General features: G+C 47.3%; 1 protein-coding gene across 2 annotated transcripts in view; it reads left to right on the top strand.

The window, feature by feature from the left end:
- CDC7 (cell division cycle 7) overlaps positions 1-21,610 on the top strand; it is a 308,046-nt gene that overhangs the window by 106,799 nt on the left and 179,637 nt on the right. For both annotated transcript variants that reach the window (XM_063939919.1, XM_063939920.1), the window contains exon 4: positions 16,268-16,361. In XM_063939919.1, coding sequence (XP_063795989.1) covers positions 16,268-16,361 — 94 coding nt within the window. The remainder of the gene's footprint in view (positions 1-16,267; positions 16,362-21,610) is intronic.

The raw sequence follows: 21,610 nt of genomic DNA, 5'->3' as shown, positions 1-21,610 counted from the left end.
GAACCCCTACTTGCGGGAATACAAATTCAAGATGGAATCTCTGAGAGCGGTGATCTCAGGTCTGGAGGAAGGGGAATTCCTAGTATCCCTGGATATCAAGGATGCGTACCTTCACATTCCGATCTGGCCGCCTCACCAGGCTTATTTAAGATTTGCGTTGCAAGGCTGTCACTATCCGTTCCAGACATTGCCATTTGCCCTCTCCACAGCTCCGAGGATGTTTACCAAGGTCATGGCAGAGATGATGTTCCTCCTCCGCCTACAGGGGTTGAACATAATTCCATATCTGGACGATCTCCTAATAAAAGCACCTTCCAAGGAGTGGTTGTTGCAGAGTATTGCTATCTCAACTCAACTACTCCAAGATCATGGCTGGATCCTGAACCGTCCAAAGTCACATTTGGAGCCAACAAGGAGACTGCACTTCCTGGGGATGATACTCGACACGGAAGTGCAGAGGGTGTTTCTACCGGTGGAGAAAGCGTTGGTGATCCAATCAATGGTCCGGGATGTCCCGAAGCCAACCCGGGTATCGGTTCATCAGTGCATTCGCCTTCTGGGAAAGATGGTAGCCTCCTACGAGGCTCTCCAGTACGGAAGATTCCATGCACGGTTCTTCCAGCTGGATCTCCTAGACAAGTGGTCGGGATCGCATCTTCACATGCACCAGCGGATACGCCTGTCGCCAAAGGCCAGGATTACACTCCTCTGGTGGCTGCAAACTTCTCACCTACTCGAGGGCCGCAGGTTCGGGATTCAGAATTGGATCCTTCTAACCACGGATGCAAGTCTGAGAGGTTGGGGAGCAGTCACCCAAGGTGAAAACTTTCAGGGAAGTGGTCAAGTCTGGAACCCATCCTTCCTATAAACATTCTGGAACTACGGGCTGTATACAACGCCCTTATACAGGCTGCTAATCTCCTGCGAGATCAAGCCATTCAGGTTCAGTCGGACAATGTCACGGCGGTGTACTACATAAACAGGCAAGGCGGAACGAAAAGAGCAGAGCTGCAATGTCAGGTAACCAGAATCCTCCTCTGTGCAGAAAGGCACGCAGTGGCGCTGTCGGCGACCTTCATTCTGGGAGTGAATAACTGGGAAGCAGACTTGCTCATCAGACACGATCTCCATCCAGGAGAATGGGGCCTCCACCCGGAGGTTTTCGCAGAGGTAACAAGCCGATGAGGTGTACCTCAGGTAGACATGATGGCCTCTCGCCTCAACAAGAAGCTTCGGAGGTAATGTTTCAGGTCACGAGACCCTCAAGCAGTGGCGGTGGACGCAAAAATGTAATATATATCAAGTATATATATATATATATATATACAGGCGCAATAAATGAGTGGTTTTCTCCTAGCTGCTGTGATTGGAGAAAGTCAATCTCCAGAACAAGGAAAACAAAAGGAAGTGAATTACAGCGCTAATACAACTGATGCTAATGATATACAAATTTATTCATTAAAACAGACTGATGTTCAGTATACATAAAAATCTAAAAATTGCTCTTAAACCAATTTATGGACATATAATAGACTCCTCAGCAATGACCTTATCTAGGCAAGTCCATATATTAATGTTTGGACAACAGGTCTAATTTTCAACAGGACCAGTTTTCATTAGTTACCCATCAGGTGTTCCAATGCATGGATCCGGATCAAGGTCCTTAGTGGAATGGACTCTGGTTCACAGTTCGTTTTTATTTGACATTTCAATGTCCAGCACACTGTGTTCCACTTATAAATGAATCCTGGAAAACTTTCCTTCCTTAGACCAAGTTGGATTCGGGATCCTGGTTCACAAATAGCATGAAGATGGGTGGTCCTGGGTGAAGAGCCTGATAATGCTGTCTTGAGTCGCGTCCAGTGGTTAAGAGCAGTGTTCCCTTACGCGTTTCGCCGCTCCAGGCAGCTTTCTCAAAGGGTGATGTGTTGGTAGGAATTTGGCCCCTTTTTATAGGGGAAATGATGTCATCAGTCAATTAGCATAGACAATTTACTAAAATTTAAGCATCAGATTTTTAATTTTCTATGAATACAGAAACAGCAGAGGATGATAAATAATAACATATGTTTATTGATATTTAAATAACTACTAACAGATCGCCTAGAAAATTGCATTATAAGTTCCCAATTATTAGTCATGTGATCGGGTCACCGATCACATGACGCTACGTGTGACAAGTTCCTCTAGTATTATCCACTTATAGGGGCAGTCTTCTGTCAATCTACATCTCCCGCCCCATTTAAGAATCAAATGTTTCTCTGACCTCGGAAGTGTATTGCTCCCCATGACTACGGAGCCGTCACTTCCTCAGTAACTCGTCACCATAACTACAACGTCGTCACTTCCTGAATGGTCCGTTGCTAGGTGACCGCAACATAACAGGAAACGTAATTCTCGGAGGGGACGGTTTTGGCGGCCAGCGTGTTTACCGGAAGTGACTGGTTTCTATGGTGACAGGCCCGGCACATCCTGTTTTGCTTAGCTAATAGCCGTATGTCTCGTATAATAAAAGTAACCCGTTTTCTTTACCTACAAAACATGGTTACCTCATAACACGTAGTTCTGCTAGTTCACACAATATGTAAAAGGACTGCTTAAGAAACTTCATTATAATTACAAAATATTTATCAATTATAATTACAATTACCGGAAGTGATGGTTTCCATGTCAACGAAACCATCTCTACCCGATACATCGGAAGTGACCAATTTCTATGGTAACAAGCCCTGCACTTCATGTTACATTTGGCTAATAGCCAATTATCCTTTATATTGGAAGGGACTCAATAATTCTGACTACAGGATAAATACCTCATATCATATATTTCTACTGATTTTTATCACATATCGGAGGACTACATTAAAACTTATTTTAATTCATAAAGTGTTTATTAATTCTAAATACAATCACCGGAAGTGATGGTTTCTATAGCAACAAAACCATCCATACCCGGCATATATTAATACTAAACACCCACATGGATGAAAGGGACAATATGTCAATTACCAAAATTAATAGAGGTTAATTGGATAATATAACAAAAACGAGGCATATAAAAAATATTATAGAAGTACTTTCCAATTGTTAATTTAGAGTTTATAGAGACAATAATTTAGGGATAAATTCAACTTATTTTTGGTAAACAACTATTTTATCAATTCTTATCGAAAATATAGTAACGAAATCAATCAAGTATTGTATTAAGTTCTAAAGCCTCATTAAGACCTTGTGGATGTAATGTGTTTAATTGAAACGTCCAATAAATCTCTTGCTTACACAACCTAGCGAATCTATCCCCTCCTCTTTTTGTTATTGGAATGTACTCTAGTCCAATAATTCTTAGGGATGCTGGATTACTATCATGATGTTTGTTAAAGTGTCTGGGTATACTATGATTAGTAATTCTATTAATTACATTCCTTCTGTGCTCCATGAATCTTGTTTTAAGTGGCCGGGTGGTTCTTCCCACATATTTCAAATTACAACCACATATTAGTACATAAATGACCCAGCTGGAGTCACAATTAATAAAGCTAGTAATGGCATAATTCTTTTGTACCCAATCTCGGGGCAGAGTTAGTGTTCTATTTATCGTATGCTGACAGGTAGTACATCGGTGACCCGATCACATGACTAATAATTGGGAACTTATAATGCAATTTTCTAGGCGATCTGTTAGTAGTTATTTAAATATCAATAAACATATGTTATTATTTATCATCCTCTGCTGTTTCTGTATTCATAGAAAATTAAAAATCTGATGCTTAAATTTTAGTAAATTGTCTATGCTAATTGACTGATGACATCATTTCCCCTATAAAAAGGGGCCAAATTCTTACCAACACATCACCCTTTGAGAAAGCTGCCTGGAGCGGCGAAACGCGTAAGGGAACACTGCTCTTAACCACTGGACGCGACTCAAGACAGCATTATCAGGCTCTTCACCCAGGACCACCCATCTTCATGCTATTTGTGAACCAGGATCCCGAATCCAACTTGGTCTAAGGAAGGAAAGTTTTCCAGGATTCATTTATAAGTGGAACACAGTGTGCTGGACATTGAAATGTCAAATAAAAACGAACTGTGAACCAGAGTCCATTCCACTAAGGACCTTGATCCGGATCCATGCATTGGAACACCTGATGGGTAACTAATGAAAACTGGTCCTGTTGAAAATTAGACCTGTTGTCCAAACATTAATATATGGACTTGCCTAGATAAGGTCATTGCTGAGGAGTCTATTATATGTCCATAAATTGGTTTAAGAGCAATTTTTAGATTTTTATGTATACTGAACATCAGTCTGTTTTAATGAATACATTTGTATATCATTAGCATCAGTTGTAGTGGCGGTGGACGCCCTGGTAACTCCGTGGGTGTTCCAGTCAGTGTATGTGTTCCCTCCACTTCCGCTCATCCCAAGGATTCTCAAAGTAATAAAAAGGGTTCAGGCGATCCTCATTGCTGTGGATTGGCCAAGACGGGCTTGGTACGCGGATCTTCTGGAGTTGCTGCTGGAGGATCCGAGGCATCTTCCTCTTTGCGAGAACCTTCTGCAACGTTTGACGGCATGGAGGGTAAACGCCAGATCTGAGCTCGGAAAGGCATTCCGAACAAAGTCATTCCTACTCTAATCCAGGCTCTGAAGGGAGTGACGTCTCAGCATTACCATCGGATTTGGAAAAAGTATGTGTCTTGGTGTGAATACAAGAAGTTTCCTACGGAGGAGTTTCAACTAGGACGGTTTCTCCTCTTTCTGCAAGCAGGTGTGGATGTGGGCCTACGCTTGGGCTCCATAAAGGTTCAGATTTTGGCCTTGTCCATTTTCGTCCAGAAACAAATGGCTGCTCTCCCTGAGGTTCAGACATTCTTGAAAGGGGTCTTGCACATCCAACCACCCTTTGTACCTCCTACGGCACCTTGGGATCTTAATGTGGTGTTGCAGTTCCTGCAATCTGATTTGGTTCGAACCTTTACAGGAGGTGGACGTAAAGTTTTTCTTACTTGGAAGGCTGTCACACTGTTGGCATTGGCATCTGCTCGATGTGTGTCAGAATTAGGGGCTTTGTCGCACAAGAGCCCCTACTTGATTTTCCATGAGGATAGAGGTGAGCTTAGGACACGTCAGCAATTTCTTCCAAAGGTTGTGTCGGCTTTTCATATCAACCAACCTATTGTGGTGCAAGTGGCTACTGATACCTCAATTACCTCAAAGGCCTTGGATGTGAGGGCTTTAAAGATTTATGTGAAGAGAACTTCTCGTCACAGGAAGTCTGATGCACTATTTTTGTCCATTTGTGATCCCAACAAGATTGGGTGTCCTGCTTCTAAGCAGACGATTTCTCACTGGATCAGGCTTACTATCCAGCATGCTTATTCTACGGCAGGCTTGCCGATTCCAAAATCTGTTCAGGCCCACTCTACTCGTAAAGTGGGTTCTTCCTGGGCGGGTGCTTGGTCAGGGTCGAAAACGTTTGCTAAGTTCTACAAGTTCGATACTTTGGCCGCTGATGACCTTAAGTTTGGTCAATCTGTTCTGCAGGAACCTCGGGACTTTTTCTTTTCCTCCCGTACTGGGAGCTTTGGTACATCCCTGTGGTACTAAAATGGACCCCAGCATCCTCTAGAACGTAAGAAAATAGTATTTCTGCTGCGGGGTACACTGGGCTCCACAAGGAAAGACATAGGGGTGTAGAGTAGGATCTTGATCCGAGGCACCAACAGGCTCAAAAGCTTTGACTGTTCCTAGAATGCATAGCGCCGCCTCCTCTATAACCCCGGCTCCCTGCACAGGAGCTCATTTTTGTAGTTGGTGCCGCAGATAGCAGGCACATAACAGAGGGGATGTTCTGGGCAGCCCTAAGAAGAGCTTTTTGAGAAGAAAAGTGAAGACTTCAAGGGCTGCAGCAGTGTGTACATGTCTAGTGACATTCACTGCTGCAGCTCCATCTCTCCCCAGCGGCGCTGTACACTCCCGAGCCCTGGTTGCCGGGTAACTACAGCAGGAGGCTCCGGTTTTCTTCTAAAGTCAGGCACACACGACGGGGGCTCTCCGAGATCGCGTGGCCGTGCTTCGGGAGGTGGTGAGTGGGTCCCGCTTGCGGGACCCGTACCTTATCGCGATCCGGCGAGGGCAGTGGGAGGCGGGCCACGCGTGCTGACGTTGGACACTGTGGCAGTACAGGCGATCCCACTAGATCACCAGGGCATGGGTGCAGGTCAGGTTTTCCCTTAAAACCATTTTACTAGTAGCCCACAGTACCCGGTGGTTTTGCCAGCAGGGGGATAAGGCTTAGACCTGGAGCCCCTCCCCCAGCCCCAGGGCGCCATTTCCAGCAAATGAGAGAGTGCATTTAGTCGGTTCTCTTGTAGAAGTACCCTGTGATATACATCCAGTTCTTACTGTGCAGTGTTATATCTATGGATTACAGAGCTATATATATTTCTGTTACGTCCTAGAGGATGCTGGAGACTCCAAAAGGACCATGGGGTATAGACGGGATCTGCAGGAGACATGGGCACTTTAAGACTTTGAATGGGTGTGAACTGGTTCCTCCCTCTATGCCCCTCCTCCAGACCTCAGTTAGATTCTGTGCTCAGGAGAGACTGGACACACACTAGGGGAGCTCTACTGAGTTTCTCTGGAAAGACTTTGTTATGCTTTTTTATTTTCAGGGAGACCTGCTGGCTACAGGCTCCCTGCTTCGTGGGACTGAGGGGAGAGAAGTCAGACCTACATCTTCTTAGTTAAAGGCTCTGCTTCTTAGGCTACTGGACACCTTTAGCTCCAGAGGGTTTGATCACTTGGTGCGCCTAGCTGCTTGTTCCCGGAGCCGCGCCGTCACCCCCCTCACAGAAGCCAGAAGTAAGAAGCCGGGTGAGTATTAGAAGAACAGAAGACTTCAGTGACGGCAGAAGACTTCAGTAACGGAGGTACAGCGCAGCGGTCGCGCTGCGCTCCATGCTCCCACACACCAACGGCACTCACAGGGTGCAGGGCGCTGGGGGGGGAGCGCCCTGGGCAGCATTATATTGGCAAAAATACATATTAGGGGTTCCTGGGCACTGTATATGTAACCCCCACCAGTATAATAATTAAAATTTTAGCGGGATTATAGCGCACCGGGAAGGGGCGGGGCTTAGCCGCACAGCTTACCAGCGCCATTTTCTCTACTTCACAGTGCATGCAGAGACGCTGGCCCGGACCTCCACTCTCCTTACAAGTACAGGGAGCAAAACGGGGGGGCACAGGCAATTGGTGCTATATATTTACAGCGCAGACATCATATATTTATTTAGTAGTATATGGGCGCTGGAGTGTGAGCTGGCATACTCCCTCTGTGTTTTCTCTCTACAGGCTTCCCTGTGGGTCTGTCCCCTTTGGCCAGTGTGGGTGTGTCGGTACCGTGTGTCGACATGTCTGAGGCTGAGTGTTCCTCCCCAGAGGAAGTTACTGGGGGCGCGGAGAAGGATTTGGGAGTGACTCTGTTGGCAGAGCCGACTGCTGATTGGGTGAATATGTTGAGTACATTGAATGCTAATGTGGCGTTATTGTCTAAGAGGATTCTCAGACACAAACGTGGAGAAAATCCATGGAGGACGCTTTTTCTCAGGTACAGGCCCCCTCAGGGTCACAAAAAACGTTAATTTACCCAGATGGCAGATACGGATACTGACACAGACTCTGATTCCAGTGTCGACTTCAGTGAGGCCAGTTTACATCCGAAATTGGTTGAGTATTCAGTACATGATTGTGGCTATTAAAAATGTTTTACATATTTCTGAAGTGCCTGCTGTTCCAGATACGAGGGTTTGTTTGTATAAGGGAAAAAAGCCTGAGGTGATGTTTTCCCCCCTCTCATGAACTGAACGCTCTTTGTGAAAAGGCTTGGGAGTCGCCTGACAAAAGGTGGCAGATTCCCAAGAGAATTTTTATGGCATATCCTTTCCCCTCTGACAGGGAGAAATGGGAGTCGTCTCCCAATGTGGACAAGGCTCTGTCCCGACTGTCCAAAAAGGTGGCGCTTCCGTTTCCTGACACGGCTGCCCTCAAGGATCCTGCGGATCGCAAGCAGGAAACGACATTGAAGGCCATTTACGTCACTACGGGTGCACTCCTCAGGCCTGCCGTGGCGTCAGCGTGGGAGAGTAGTGCTATTGCTAAGTGGGCTGATAATTTGGCATCTGACATGGATACCCTTGATAAGGATAACATTCTTTTGACTTGGTTATATCAGGGATGCTGCAGCTTACCTAAAGGATGCTGCGAGGGATATTGGTTTCTTGGGATCAAGGGCCAATGCCATGGGCGGTCTCGGCCAGGAGGGCGCTGTGGATTCATCAATGGAATGCCGATGCCGACTCCAAGAAAGCTATGGAAGCTCTCCCTTTTAAAGGTAATGTCTTGTTTGGTGACGGCCTTGCTGACCTGGTAAGTCATCTTTTCTTCTTTATGTTCCCGCACAACAGAAAAAGGCGCCCTATTCTCAGATGCAGTCCTTTCGGCCTAATAAATACAAAAAAGGAAGGGGCTCGTCCTTCCTCGCTTCAAAAGGTAGAGGAAAGGGAAAAAGGTCACCTGCTGTGTCTGGCGCCCAGGACCAAAAGACGCCTTTTCCAAGTCCACCGCATGACGCTGGGGCTCCACTACGGGAGTCCGTGCTGGTGGGGGGGCCGTCTCCGAATCTTCAGTCAGGTCTGGTTTCAATCGGGCCTAGATCCTTGGGTCTTAGACATAGTGTCCCAGGGGTACAAACTGGAGTTTCAGGAGATGCGCCCCCCCCCCCCCCACCCCGGCGCGGATTTTTCAAATCAGCCTTGCCAGTTTCTATCCCTTAATGCCCTTCAAGAGTCTCCGTTTGAACCTCTTGAGTGTGTGGACCTTAAATGCTTTCACTTAAGGTCATTTCTCTGACGTCCTAGTGGATGCTGGGAACTCCGAAAGGACCATGGGGAATAGCGGCTCCGCAGGAGACTGGGCACAAAAGTAAAGCTTTAGGACTACCTGGTGTGCACTGGCTCCTCCCCCTATGACCCTCCTCCAAGCCTCAGTTAGATTTTTGTGCCCGACCGAGAAGGGTGCACACTAGGGGCTCTCCTGAGCTCTTAGTGAAAGTTTAGTTTTAGGTTTTTTTATTTTCAGTGAGACCTGCTGGCAACAGGCTCACTGCATCGAGGGACTAAGGGGAGAAGAAGCGAACTCACCTGCTTGCAGAGTGGATTGGGCTTCTTAGGCTACTGGACACCATTAGCTCCAGAGGGACCGAACACAGGCCCAGCCTCGGAGTCCGGTCCCAGAGCCGCGCCGCCGGCCCCCTTACAGAGCCAGAAGCAAGAAGAGGTCCGGAAAATCGGCGGCAGAAGACATCCTGTCTTCACCAAGGTAGCGCACAGCACTGCCGCTGTGCGCCATTGCTCCTCAGCACACTTCACACTCCGGTCACTGAGGGTGCAGGGCGCTAGGGGGGGCGCCCTGAGCAGCAATAGAAACACCTTGGCTTGCGAAAATACATCACATATAGCCCCCAGGGCTATATGGATGAATTTTAACCCCTGCCAGATTCCACATAAAAGCGGGAGAAAAGGCCGCCGAGAAGGGGGCGGAGCCTATCTCCTCAGCACACAGGCGCCATTTTCCCTCACAGCTCCGCTGGAAGGACGTCTCCCTGACTCTCCCCTGCAGTCCTGCACTACAGAAACAGGGTAAAAATGAGAGGGGGGCACTAATTTGGCGTAATATTAACAAATAGCAGCTATAAGGGGGAAAAACACTTATTTAAGGTTATCCCTGTGTATATATATATATATATATAGCGCTCTGGTGTGTGCTGGCATACTCTCCCTCTGTCTCCCCAAAGGGCTAGTGGGGTCCTGTCCTCTGTCAGAGCATTCCCTGTGTGTGTGCTGTGTGTCGGTACGTTGTGTCGACATGTATGAGGAGGAAAATGATGTGGAGGCGGAGCAATTGCCTATAATAGAGATGTCACCCCCTAGGGAGTCGACACCTGAGTGGATGATCTTATGAAAGAATTACGTGACAGTGTCAGCTCTTTGCAAAAGACAGTTGACGACATGAGACAGCCGGCTACTCAGTTTGTGCCTGTCCAGGCGTCTCAAAAGCCATCAGGGGCTCTAAAACGCCCGTTACCTCAGATGGTAGATACAGACGTCGACACGGATACTGACTCCAGTGTCGACGGGGAAGAGACAAATGTGACTTCCAATAGGGCCACACGTTACATGATTGAGGCAATGAAAAATGTTTTACATATTTCTGATAATACCAGTACCACTAAAAAGGGTATTATGTTCGGTGAGAAAAAACTACCTGTACTTTTTCCTGAATCTGAGGAATTAAATGAGGTGTGTGATGAAGCGTGGGTTTCCCCCGATAAAAAACTGATAATTTCTAAAAAATTATTGGCATTATATCCTTTCCCGCCAGAGATTAGGGCGCGTTGGGAAACACCCCCTAGGGTGGATAAAGCACTCACACGCTTATCAAAACAGGTGGCTCTACCCTCTCCTGAGACGGCCGCCCTTAAGGATCCTGCTGATAGAAAGCAGGAGGGTATCCTAAAATGTATATACACACATACTGGTGTTATACTGCGACCAGCAATCGCCTCAGCCTGGATGTGCAGTGCTGGTTTGGCTTGATCGGATTCCCTGACTGAAAATATTGATACCCTAGACAGGGACAGTATATTACTGACTATAGAGCATTTAAAAGATGCATTTCTATATATGCGTGATGCACAGCGGGATATTTGCCGACTGGCATCAAGAGTAAGTGCGCTGTCCATTTCTGCCAGAAGAGGGTTATGGACGCGACAGTGGTCAGGTGATGCGGATTCCAAACGGCATATGGAAGTATTGCCGTATAAAGGGGAGGAGTTATTTGGGGTAGGTCTGTCAGACCTGGTGGCCACGGCAACGGCTGGGAAATCCACATTTTTACCCCAGGTCGCCTCTCAACATAAGAAGACGCCGTATTATCAGGCGCAGTCCTTTCGTCCCCATAAGGGCAAGCGAGCGAAAGGCTCCTCATTTCTGCCCCGGGGCAGAGGAAGGGGAAAAAGGCTGCAACAGACCGCCAATCCCCAGGAACAGAAGCCCTCTCCCGCTTCTGCCAAGTCCTCAGCATGACGCTGGGGCTTTACAAGCGGACTTAGGCACGGTGGGGGCACGTCTCAAGAATTTCAGCGCGCAGTGGGCTCACTCGCAAGTAGACCCCTGGGTCCTTCAGGTGGTATCTCAGGGGTACAAATTGGAATTCGAGACACCTCCCCCTCGCCGTTTCCTGAAGTCTGCTTTACCGACGTCTCCCTCCGACAGGGAGGCGGTATTGGAGGCTATTCACAAGCTGTATTCTCAGCAGGTGATAATCAAGGTACCCCTCCTGCAACAGGGCAAGGGGTATTATTCAACGCTGTTTGTGGTACCGAAGCCGGACGGCTCGGTGAGACCTATTTTAAATCTGAAATCCTTGAACACTTACATACAAAGGTTCAAGTTCAAGATGGAGTCACTCAGAGCAGTGATCGCGAACCTGGAAGAAGGGGACTATATGGTGTCTCTGGACATCAAGGATGCTTACCTCCATATCCCAATTTACCCTTCTCACCAAGGGTACCTCAGGTTTGTGGTACAGAACTGTCACTATCAGTTTCAGACGCTGCCGTTTGGATTGTCCACGGCACCCCGGGTCTTTACCAAGGTAATGGCCGAAATGATGATACTCCTTCGAAGAGAAGGCGTCTTAATTATCCCTTACTTGGACGATCTCCTGATAAGGGCAAGATCCAAGGAACGGTTAGTAGTCGGAGTAGCACTATCTCAAGTAGTGTTACGGCAGCACGGGTGGATTCTAAATATCCCAAAATCACAGCTGATTCCGACGACACGTCTGCTGTTCCTAGGGATGATTCTGGACACAGTCCAGAAAAAGGTGTTTCTTCCGGAGGAGAAAGCCAGGGAGTTATCCGAGTTAGTCAGAAACCTCCTGAAACCAGACCGGGTCTCAGTGCATCAATGCACAAGGGTCCTGGGAAAAATGGTGGCTTCCTACGAAGCGATTCCATTCGGCAGATTCCACGCAAGAACATTTCAGTGGGATCTGCTGGACAAATGGTCCGGATCGCATCTTCACATGCATCAGCGGATAACCCTGTCCCCAAGGACAAGAGTGTCTCTCCTGTGGTGGTTGCAGAGTGCTCATCTTCTAGAGGGCCGCAGATTCGGCATTCAGGACTGGGTCCTGGTGACCACGGATGCCAGCCTGAGAGGCTGGGGAGCAGTCACACAGGGAAGAAATTTCCAGGGCTTGTGGTCAAGCCTGGAAACGTCACTTCACATAAATATCCTGGAACTAAGGGCCATTTACAATGCTCTAAGCCAGGCATTCCCAACCACGGTCCTCAAGGCACACTAACAGTGCATGTTTTAGTGATATCCAGGCTTCAGCACAGGTGACTTAATTAGTAGCTCAGTTATTTTGATTTAACCATCTGTGCTGCAGCCTGGATATCACTAAAACCTGCACTGTTGGTGTGCCTTGAGGACCGTGGTTGGGAATGCCTGCTCTAAGCCAAGCAAGACCTCTGCTTCAGGGTCAGCCGGTGTTGATCCAGTCAGACAACATCACGGCAGTCGCCCACGTAAACAGACAGGGCGGCACAAGAAGCAGGAGGGCAATGGCAGAAGCTGCAAGGATTCTTCGCTGGGCGGAAAATCATGTGATAGCACTGTCAGCAGTGTTCATTCCGGGAGTGGACAACTGGGAAGCAGACTTCCTCAGCAGACACGACCTCCACCCGGGAGAGTGGGGACTTCATCCAGAAGTCTTCCACATGATTGTAAACCGTTGGGAAAAACCAAAGGTGGACATGATGGCGTCCCGTCTCAACAAAAAACTAGACAGGTATTGCGCCAGGTCAAGGGACCCTCAGGCAATAGCGGTGGACGCTCTGGTAACACCGTGGGTGTACCAGTCAGTGTATGTGTTCCCTCCTCTGCCTCTCATACCCAAGGTACTGAGAATTATAAGACGGAGAGGAGTAAGAACTATACTCGTGGCTCCGGATTGGCCAAGAAGGACTTGGTACCCGGAACTTCAAGAGATGCTCACAGAGGACCCATGGCCTCTACTTTTAAGAAGGGACTTGCTCCAGCAGGGACCCTGTCTGTTCCAAGACTTACCGCGGCTGCGTTTGACGGCATGGCGGTTGAACGCCGGATCCTGAAGGAAAAAGGCATTCCGGATGAAGTCATCCCTACCCTGATCAAAGCCAGGAAGGATGTAACCGCACAGCATTATCACCGTATTTGGCGTAAATATGTTGCGTGGTGCGAGGCCAGGAAGGCCCCTACAGAGGAATTTCAACTGGGTCATTTCCTGCATTTCCTGCAAACAGGACTGTCTATGGGCCTAAAATTAGGGTCCATTAAGTTTCAAATTTCGGCCCTGTCGATTTTCTTCCAGAAAAAACTGGCTTCAGTTCCTGAAGTTCAGACGTTTGTCAAAGGAGTACTGCATATACAGCCTCCTTTTGTGCCTCCAGTGGCACCCTGGGATCTCAATGTGGTTTTGGGGTTCCTAAAATCACATTGGTTTGAACCACTTACCACTGTGGACTTAAAATATCTCACATGGAAAGTGGTAATGTTGTTGGCCCTGGCTTCAGCCAGGCGCGTGTCAGAATTGGCGGCTTTGTCCTATAAAAGCCCTTGCCTGATTTTTCATACGGATAGGGCAGAATTGAGGACTCGTCCTCAGTTTCTCCCTAAGGTGGTTTCAGCGTTTCACCTGAACCAGCCTATTGTGGTACCTGCGGCTACTAAGGACTTGGAGGACTCCAAGTTGCTGGACGTAGTCAGGGCCCTGAAAATATATGTTTCCAGGACGGCTGGAGTCAGAAAATCTGACTCGCTGTTTATCCTGTATGCACCCAACAAGCTGGGTGCTCCTGCTTCTAAACAGACTATTGCTCGTTGGATTTGTAGTACAATTCAGCTTGCACATTCTGTGGCAGGCCTGCCACAGCCAAAATCTGTAAAAGCCCATTCCACAAGGAAGGTGGGCTCATCTTGGGCGGCTGCCCGAGGGGTCTCGGCGTTACAACTTTGCCGAGCATCTACTTGGTCAGGGGCTAACACGTTTGCTAAATTCTACAAATTTGATACCCTGGCTGAGGAGGACCTGGAGTTCTCTCTTTCGGTGCTGCAGAGTCATCCGCACTCTCCCGCCCGTTTGGGAGCTTTGGTATAATCCCCATGGTCCTTACGGAGTTCCCAGCATCCACTAGGACGTCAGAGAAAATAAGAATTTACTCACCGGTAATTCTATTTCTCGTAGTCCGTAGTGGATTGTGGGCGCCCATCCCAAGTGCGGATTGTCTGCAATACTTGTACATAGTTACAAAAATCGGGTTATTATTGTTGGGAGCCATCTTTTCAGAGGCTCCTCTGTTATTATACTGTTAACTGGGTTCAGATCACAAGTTGTACGGTGTGATTGGTGTGGCTGGTATGAGTCTTACCCGGGATTCATAAATCCTTCCTTATTGTGTACGCTCGTCCGGGCACAGTATCCTAACTGAGGCTTGGAGGAGGGTCATAGGGGGAGGAGCCAGTGCACACCAGGTAGTCCTAAAGCTTTACTTTTGTGCCCAGTCTCCTGCGGAGCCGCTATTCCCTATGGTCCTTACGGAGTTCCCAGCATCCACTACGGACTACGAGAAATAGAATTACCGGTGAGTAAATTTTTATTTTTTCTGTTGGCTATTGCCTCTGCTAGGAGCGTGTCAGACTTAGGCGCTTTGTCCTGTCGTCCACCATTTCTGATTTTTCACCGTGACTGGGCAGTTCTTAGCCCTGGTTATCTACCTAAGGTGATGTCATCTTTCCACCTTAACCAGGAGATTGTGGTTCCGGCCTTTATCTCTTCTGGTTTGACCTCCAAAGAGCGGTCTTTGGATGTGGTACGGGCTCTCCGTATATATGTAGAAAGGACTGCCTCTATCAGGAGATCAGATTCTCTTTTTGAACTTTTTGGTTTTCATAAACGTGGCTGGCCTGCAAATTAGCAGACTTTAGGCAAATGTATTAGAATGGTGATTGCACAACCTTATGCGCAGGCTGGACTCCCAGCTCCGGCTGCTATCAAGGCCCATTCTACTCGGTCTGTTGGACCTTCTTGGGCGGCCCGCCATGGCGCGTCCGCTGAACAATTTTGCAAGGCGGCTACGTGGTCCTCGGTGAACACGATCATTAGGTTCTATGCCTTTTGATACTTAAGTCTTCCGGGATGCTTCCTTTGGACGCTGGATTCTTTTGCCCGCTACAGTGCGACACCTCCCATGAGGAACTGCTTTAAGACATCTCCGATGTTATTCCCTGTGGAATACCAGTGTATCCCGCTGCAGTAAAGGAGATTTATGGTAAGACTTGACATTGTTAAATCTTTCTGCAAGGTGCACTGGTTTCCACAGGGCGCCCACCATGACGCACTTAGCTTCTTTGGGTTTGTAAGGCATTAGCCACTAGTCCCTTTTCCTTTCGTGAGAATGTGGATCTGTGACTAACTACTACCATCTCTTACCTGCTAATGCATTGGACTGGTTAACAAACTGAGCTTCAGTGTCTGGAGGTGGGGCTATAGAGAAGCCGGTGCAATGCATCCTGGGAACAGTCAAAGCTTTAGCCTGTTGGTGCCTCTGATCAAGATCCAGCTCTACACCCTGATGTTATTCCCTGTGGCAACCAGTGCACCTCGCAGAAAGATTTAACAATGGTAAGTCTTACCATAAATCTTATTTTCTCATTTAATATGAAACCTTTTACAACTTTTTGCTAAATTGGCAAAACATCAGATAATAGAGTCTGTGTCCTTGATAGAGATGGTAACATAAGTATGTACCTGAGAGGTAAACCAGTATAGAAACTGATAGTTATTATGACACTAATAATAGAAATTGGTCCACTTCCAGGCAGACACCGGCCAGATGAATTAGGGGGTTATTCAGAGATGAATGCAGATTTGTTTTTAGTAACTATGTATGTCATGTTTTCCACAGTGTGCGGCGCTAAGGACCATCTTAAACTGTACATCAATATTGATATCCATTTTTCTATATTCAAAGAAAGTGTGTGGAAAATAAGCATATTTTTATGTTTTTCAATTGTAAATGTGTTCGTACAGTATGTTTTGTTTTTGTGATGAATTCATGAATTGTTTTTTTTTCTCTTTTTTTTTCTCCATTAGGGGTGAAGACAATGTCATGGGAGTAAAATACTGCTTTAGGAAAAATGACCACGTGGTTATTGTTATGCCTTATCTGGAACATGACTGCTTTGTGGTAATGTTACTTTCAATATATATTTTCCATTATAACTTGCTATCTATGTGGACAGTTTAACTCCTCAGTTTGACAACTACTATGCTCATTTCACTAAAGGCCAGTACTCACCGGCAGATCAGGCGAGAGATGTGTGCAGAGCGAACCGCTCAGCACACATCTCTCCCCCCGCTCAGCACAGCAGATGTGTGCTGAGCATGCGGGGTGGGGAGGGACGGGGGGCCTGCTCATTTCACCCAGCGGGTGAAATGAGCGACCTGCTAGATTTGGCCAATCTAGCAGCGATAGCGACGCGCGGGGCCGCGCATAGCTATCGCTGTGGGGGGGGAGTGGCTGGGGTACACGGACAGATCTTGCTGAAAATCTAAGCAATCTAGTCAGATTGTTTAGATTATCGCTCCATGAGTACCCCCCCTTAACAAACCGGAAACTGCACTAGAAGTGTAATCTACTTCTATAAAAACAGCTCAAATGGCACAACTTATCACACACAAAGGAGCATGTTTAATAGCCGCATCGGGAGAGTAAACTAGCGGGGGTTACCCCTCACATTAAACTAATGAGGTGGACTTTTCCTTGCAGCTTCATAAGCTGGAAGGGAAAGTCCACAAGATAAGGAAACATCAGAGATTTTAACGTATGGGGGAAAACCTGTTGCTCCGCGGTTTTTGCGGACTCGGTTGGCATGCGTTACCTCTGAAACATAAAGGTGCTGACTAGGCTAATATTGAACAAATATGTTTAATGGACACCTATAATGTCCATTAAACATAAAATTGAATACAAACTTTTTTTTCTCTAGCATCCATAAGGGATTTCGGGGAAATCTAGTACGATGGGGTATAGACGGGGTCCAAAGGAGTCAGCGCACTTAAAATTTCTTCAGCTGGGTGTGCTGGCTCCTTCGCTGTATGCCTCCTACCACAGGGAGTTTAGAAAAAAGTGCCCTCAGGAGAGGATGCACATCTCTGACCTCCAGAGTTTATTCAATTTCTATTATTTTCGGTATGCTGTCCGGGCAACAGTATACCTGCACCATGGGAATTAGGTGGGGCACGGTCACCAGCCTTACGAGGTGCAAAGCTGCTTCCCCCGCTGCAGGACCACCATCCTGAGGGGTGGTTGTTCAGCGGGGCACTGCGCCTTGGCTGTCACAGCCACAGCACGCCGCACACCCCTAACGCTGCCTGAAGGTGACCTATGTGGTGAGTAGAAACCGGGGTCCCAGCTAGGGGGGTCCCCCGGGTGTGGCGTATGGGACCCTCCCAGGGGGTGGATCGGTGGATCTCGAGATCCCCCGTATGGAAACTGGCATAAACGCTTAACTAACACTTGTTGTGAAGTTTTGAGCTAAAACAGAGACTTTGCCAGTATAGTAACATTAGGTATCTCCGGCGCCACTGGAGGGGGCGGAGCTACCTCAGAGCGGTACCTGAGGTGTTTTGGCGCCTTCCTCTGCTTATTGAAACCACAGATGGCGCGCACAGCGCTTCCTGATCCTCAGCCACGCTGGATATCTGGTACAGGGTGTAGCAAAGGGGGAGAGCCGCTCGTGTACACTATATACATCCTATTTAGGATAGAAATTGTTGGTGTTTACTGTATTATAGGGAGCTGACAGCCTCTCTGGGGCTGTGCAGCTCAGGGTGTGCTGGTGTGTTCTCTTTTTCTCACACACTCACACTCTCACACACACACACACACACACACACACTAGGGCAGGCTTGCAATATCACTGTGTTGTTGTGCTTACTGTGAACATGGGTAAACACAAGCTGTGCAGTGTATGTCACACTAGATTCTCTCCATTATCTGATTCTGTTTCATGTGAACAATGCAGTCACTCTTCAGAAATCAGTGAAGGGGTTGGGGGAGAGGGTACAGAGCCCCACTGGTTAGGGTCTCTTAAAACCATGATGTCAGATGTCATCCCAGCTCACTGCTAATGTGCAGAAGACTCAGCTACTACAACAAGCTGTTGCAGATTTAGCTGCCAGGGCAGGTGTACAGCCCCCCCTCATGCAGGTCCACAGAAGCGTGTGTTACCTGCTCTACTCTGATACAGATGATGATTTACAGGAGGATGGGGATGACCTGGATCCTGTTAGTGGGGATCCTGATTCTGTTCAGGGTATTGAACCCCTAATTCTGGCTATATGGGATGTGTTAAAGCTCCCTCTAGAGGATGTTGCGTCAAGCAGTCGTTTTTCTTTGTACAAAATAAGCCTAATGTCACTCTCCCTGAATCTACAGAGTAAGATGACCTATCCAGACAAATTCCAAGTGTCCAAAAAGTTTTGCGCACTTTCCCATTTGCTCCTCAAGGTAGAAAATTTGGGGGTGATCCCCTGGAGTGGATGTATCGCGCTCTCGCCTTTCTAATACCCCTTTTCCACTAGCTGTTTTTACCCGTGTTTTTGCACGGGGGCGCGCATCGACACAGGTATTTAGTAGGTGGAAACGGGTCAACACGGGTTGAGTGACCCGGGAATCCTACCCGGCTATTTACCTGGGTAGAACACAGTAATGACACTGATAACGGTGCAGTGGAAACGGTCATTACGTGTTTTCAGACCCGAGTAACGCTCTGAGACGCTGATTGGTGCTTCTGGGGCACTGGAAGATGATGTCATCCCTGAATGACACGCTGGGCACATGCAGGCACCGCAGCAGCAAACAAACGCGGATGCACATCTATTGCAGCAGCTACAACACTACGCTGGGCACATGCAGGCATTGAGGCAGCTTGCAAACAAAACACTCTGAAGTCGCGCTGGGTACATACAGATATTTTTATTGCAGCAGCTTCCAAACAAACAGACAATATACAGCAGCAGAAGCTCCAGCACTGCAACATGACTAGCCATACCTGGTCAGACACAGAGATCAAAGAGCTGCTTAATATTCGGGGAGAGGTTGAAATTAGAAGGCAGGTGACTGGAACAGTTAAGGATGCTATCGTCTACAAGAACATATCCCTTATGCTGGCCGAAAGGGGCATCCAAAAAACCCAGCAACAAGTCGTTAACAAATTGAAGGCACTACGCAGACAATTCACCAAAGTACACGACCATAACCGCAAGAAAAGTGGTGCTGGGCGTATGGAATGGGCATATTATGACCTATGCTATAGTGTCTTCGGCAAAACTGCGATAAATCCCATAGCACTATCGTCATCCAGCTCTGCCAGATGTCAGTCGACGAGGACTGTGACGAAACACAGCACAGCCTTCCCAGCTCACAATGCAGCCCATCATCCCCGCTGCTTATATCGGACAGCAGTTTTGAAGACTCGACCGTCAATGATGATTCCATCAGTGCCACTATTTAGTACGTACCACAGTCTCAGGCGGAGACGTCGCAACCACCTCAAGACCACGACTTTGCGCTCAAATAGTAAGTATTACCATTACAAATACAGTTGCAGCAGTCCCTATACAAAATCTATGTAAAGGCATGGTAATGTTGCAGAGTATAGCTAGTGTGCAGGTGGGAGAAGGCCACAAACACGTATATGCTACCACTGCTATTTGTTAATAGAATCATGGTAATGTTGCAGAGTATAGCTAGTGTGCAGGTGGGAGAAGGCCACAAACACGTATATGCTACCACTGCTATTTTTATATTGCTTACATTCTGTTTCATCCCCTTCACAGTCTACAATGTTCCACAGCGGAAAAAGAAACTGAACAAAACAGAACAAACGGTCAGAGCAATGAAGTCCATTATCGTGGATCACCTGCGTGAGGCGGATAGTGAGCTCAATGCCCAGGAAGATGCACGGCTTGAGAGATTTCTTGCGTCAGAAAAAGAAATGCATCAAACTTTTATGAGGCAGTTAATGACCATGCATGATAGGCAGATGACATTTTTTGAACGCACGTTTGCACGTACCATAGGGAATACCACACAAGCACAACAGCAAGACACAGCCTACCCACAGCACCCATATGGTCCATACAACTATGAGCTTCCCTCAAATCCCCCAACACAAATCCCACAATCCTCAGAATATCGGGTATATAGACAACTGCCTTAGAGCAGTGGGTGATAAAACAATGTTTGTGTTTTAAGGTTCTGTTTGCACTGTATCCTCAACCCTGATACCTACAAATCCAAACATTTATTTTGATTTTACAGAGTGCCCTGTTGGCACTTTAAACTTTTATATTTTTACCTCAGAAAATGGGCAGTGGGATCCAGATATTGGGGCTACCTTTTATATTGTTACCTCAGAAAATGTGCGGCAGTGTGATCCAAATATTGGGGGTACCCCGATACCTGCCAAACCAAACATTAGGTTTTTTTTTTTACAGAGTGCCCTGTTTGCACTTTACTCTTTTTTTATACTGTTACCTCAGGGCAGGTGTCTTCACCATGTGGCCCTGTAGCTGTTGTGGAAATACATAGCAACACATACTGGTACATGTTGTTCCACAACAGCTGGAGGGACACATGTTGAAGACCCCTTGCGTTATGTGGAATTTTACAGTGTCAAGTTTGCACTTAAATATTTTATATTGTTACCTCAGAACAGAGGCGCATATACATTATACATAAGCGCTACTGGGTAAACATTCTGTGTTTTTTCCTGGGTCATATAGCGCTGGCGTGTGTGCTGGCATACTCTGTCTCTCCAAAGGGCCTGGTGGGGAACCTGTCTTCAGAAAAGAGCTTCCCTGTGTGTGTGGTGTGTCGGTACGCGTGTGTCGACATGTCTGAGGTTGAAGGCTCACCTAAGGAGGAGGGGGAGTGTATGAATATTAGGTCTCCGTCGGCAGCGCCGACACCTGACTGGATGGATATGTGGAATGTTTTAAGTGCTAATGTTAATTTATTGCACAAAAGATTAGACAAAGCTGAAGCTAGGGTACAGTCAGGGAGTTAACCCATGTCTGTCCCTATGTCGCCGGGACCTTCGGGGTCTTGGAAGCGCCCACTATCCCAAATAGTTGACACAGATACTGACACGGATTCAGACTTCAGTATCGACTACGATGATGCAAAATTGCAGCCAAGGGTGGCTAAATGTATTCGATATATGATTATCGCAATTAAAGATGTTTTGCATATTACTGAGGAACCCCCCTGTCCCTGACACGAGGGTACACATGTATAAGGGAAAGAAACCTGAGGTCACCTTTCCCTCCTCACATGAGCTGAACGAATTATGCGAAAAAGCATGGGAAACACCAGACAAAAAACTGCAGATTCCCAAAAGGATTCTAACAGCGTATCCTTTCACGTCA

Source organism: Pseudophryne corroboree, chromosome 9 (assembly GCF_028390025.1).
Source record: "Pseudophryne corroboree isolate aPseCor3 chromosome 9, aPseCor3.hap2, whole genome shotgun sequence".
NCBI classification, from domain to species: domain Eukaryota; kingdom Metazoa; phylum Chordata; class Amphibia; order Anura; family Myobatrachidae; genus Pseudophryne; species Pseudophryne corroboree.
The sequence above is the reverse complement of the archived record's forward strand: the minus strand, read 5'-3'. Positions and strand labels throughout refer to the sequence as shown.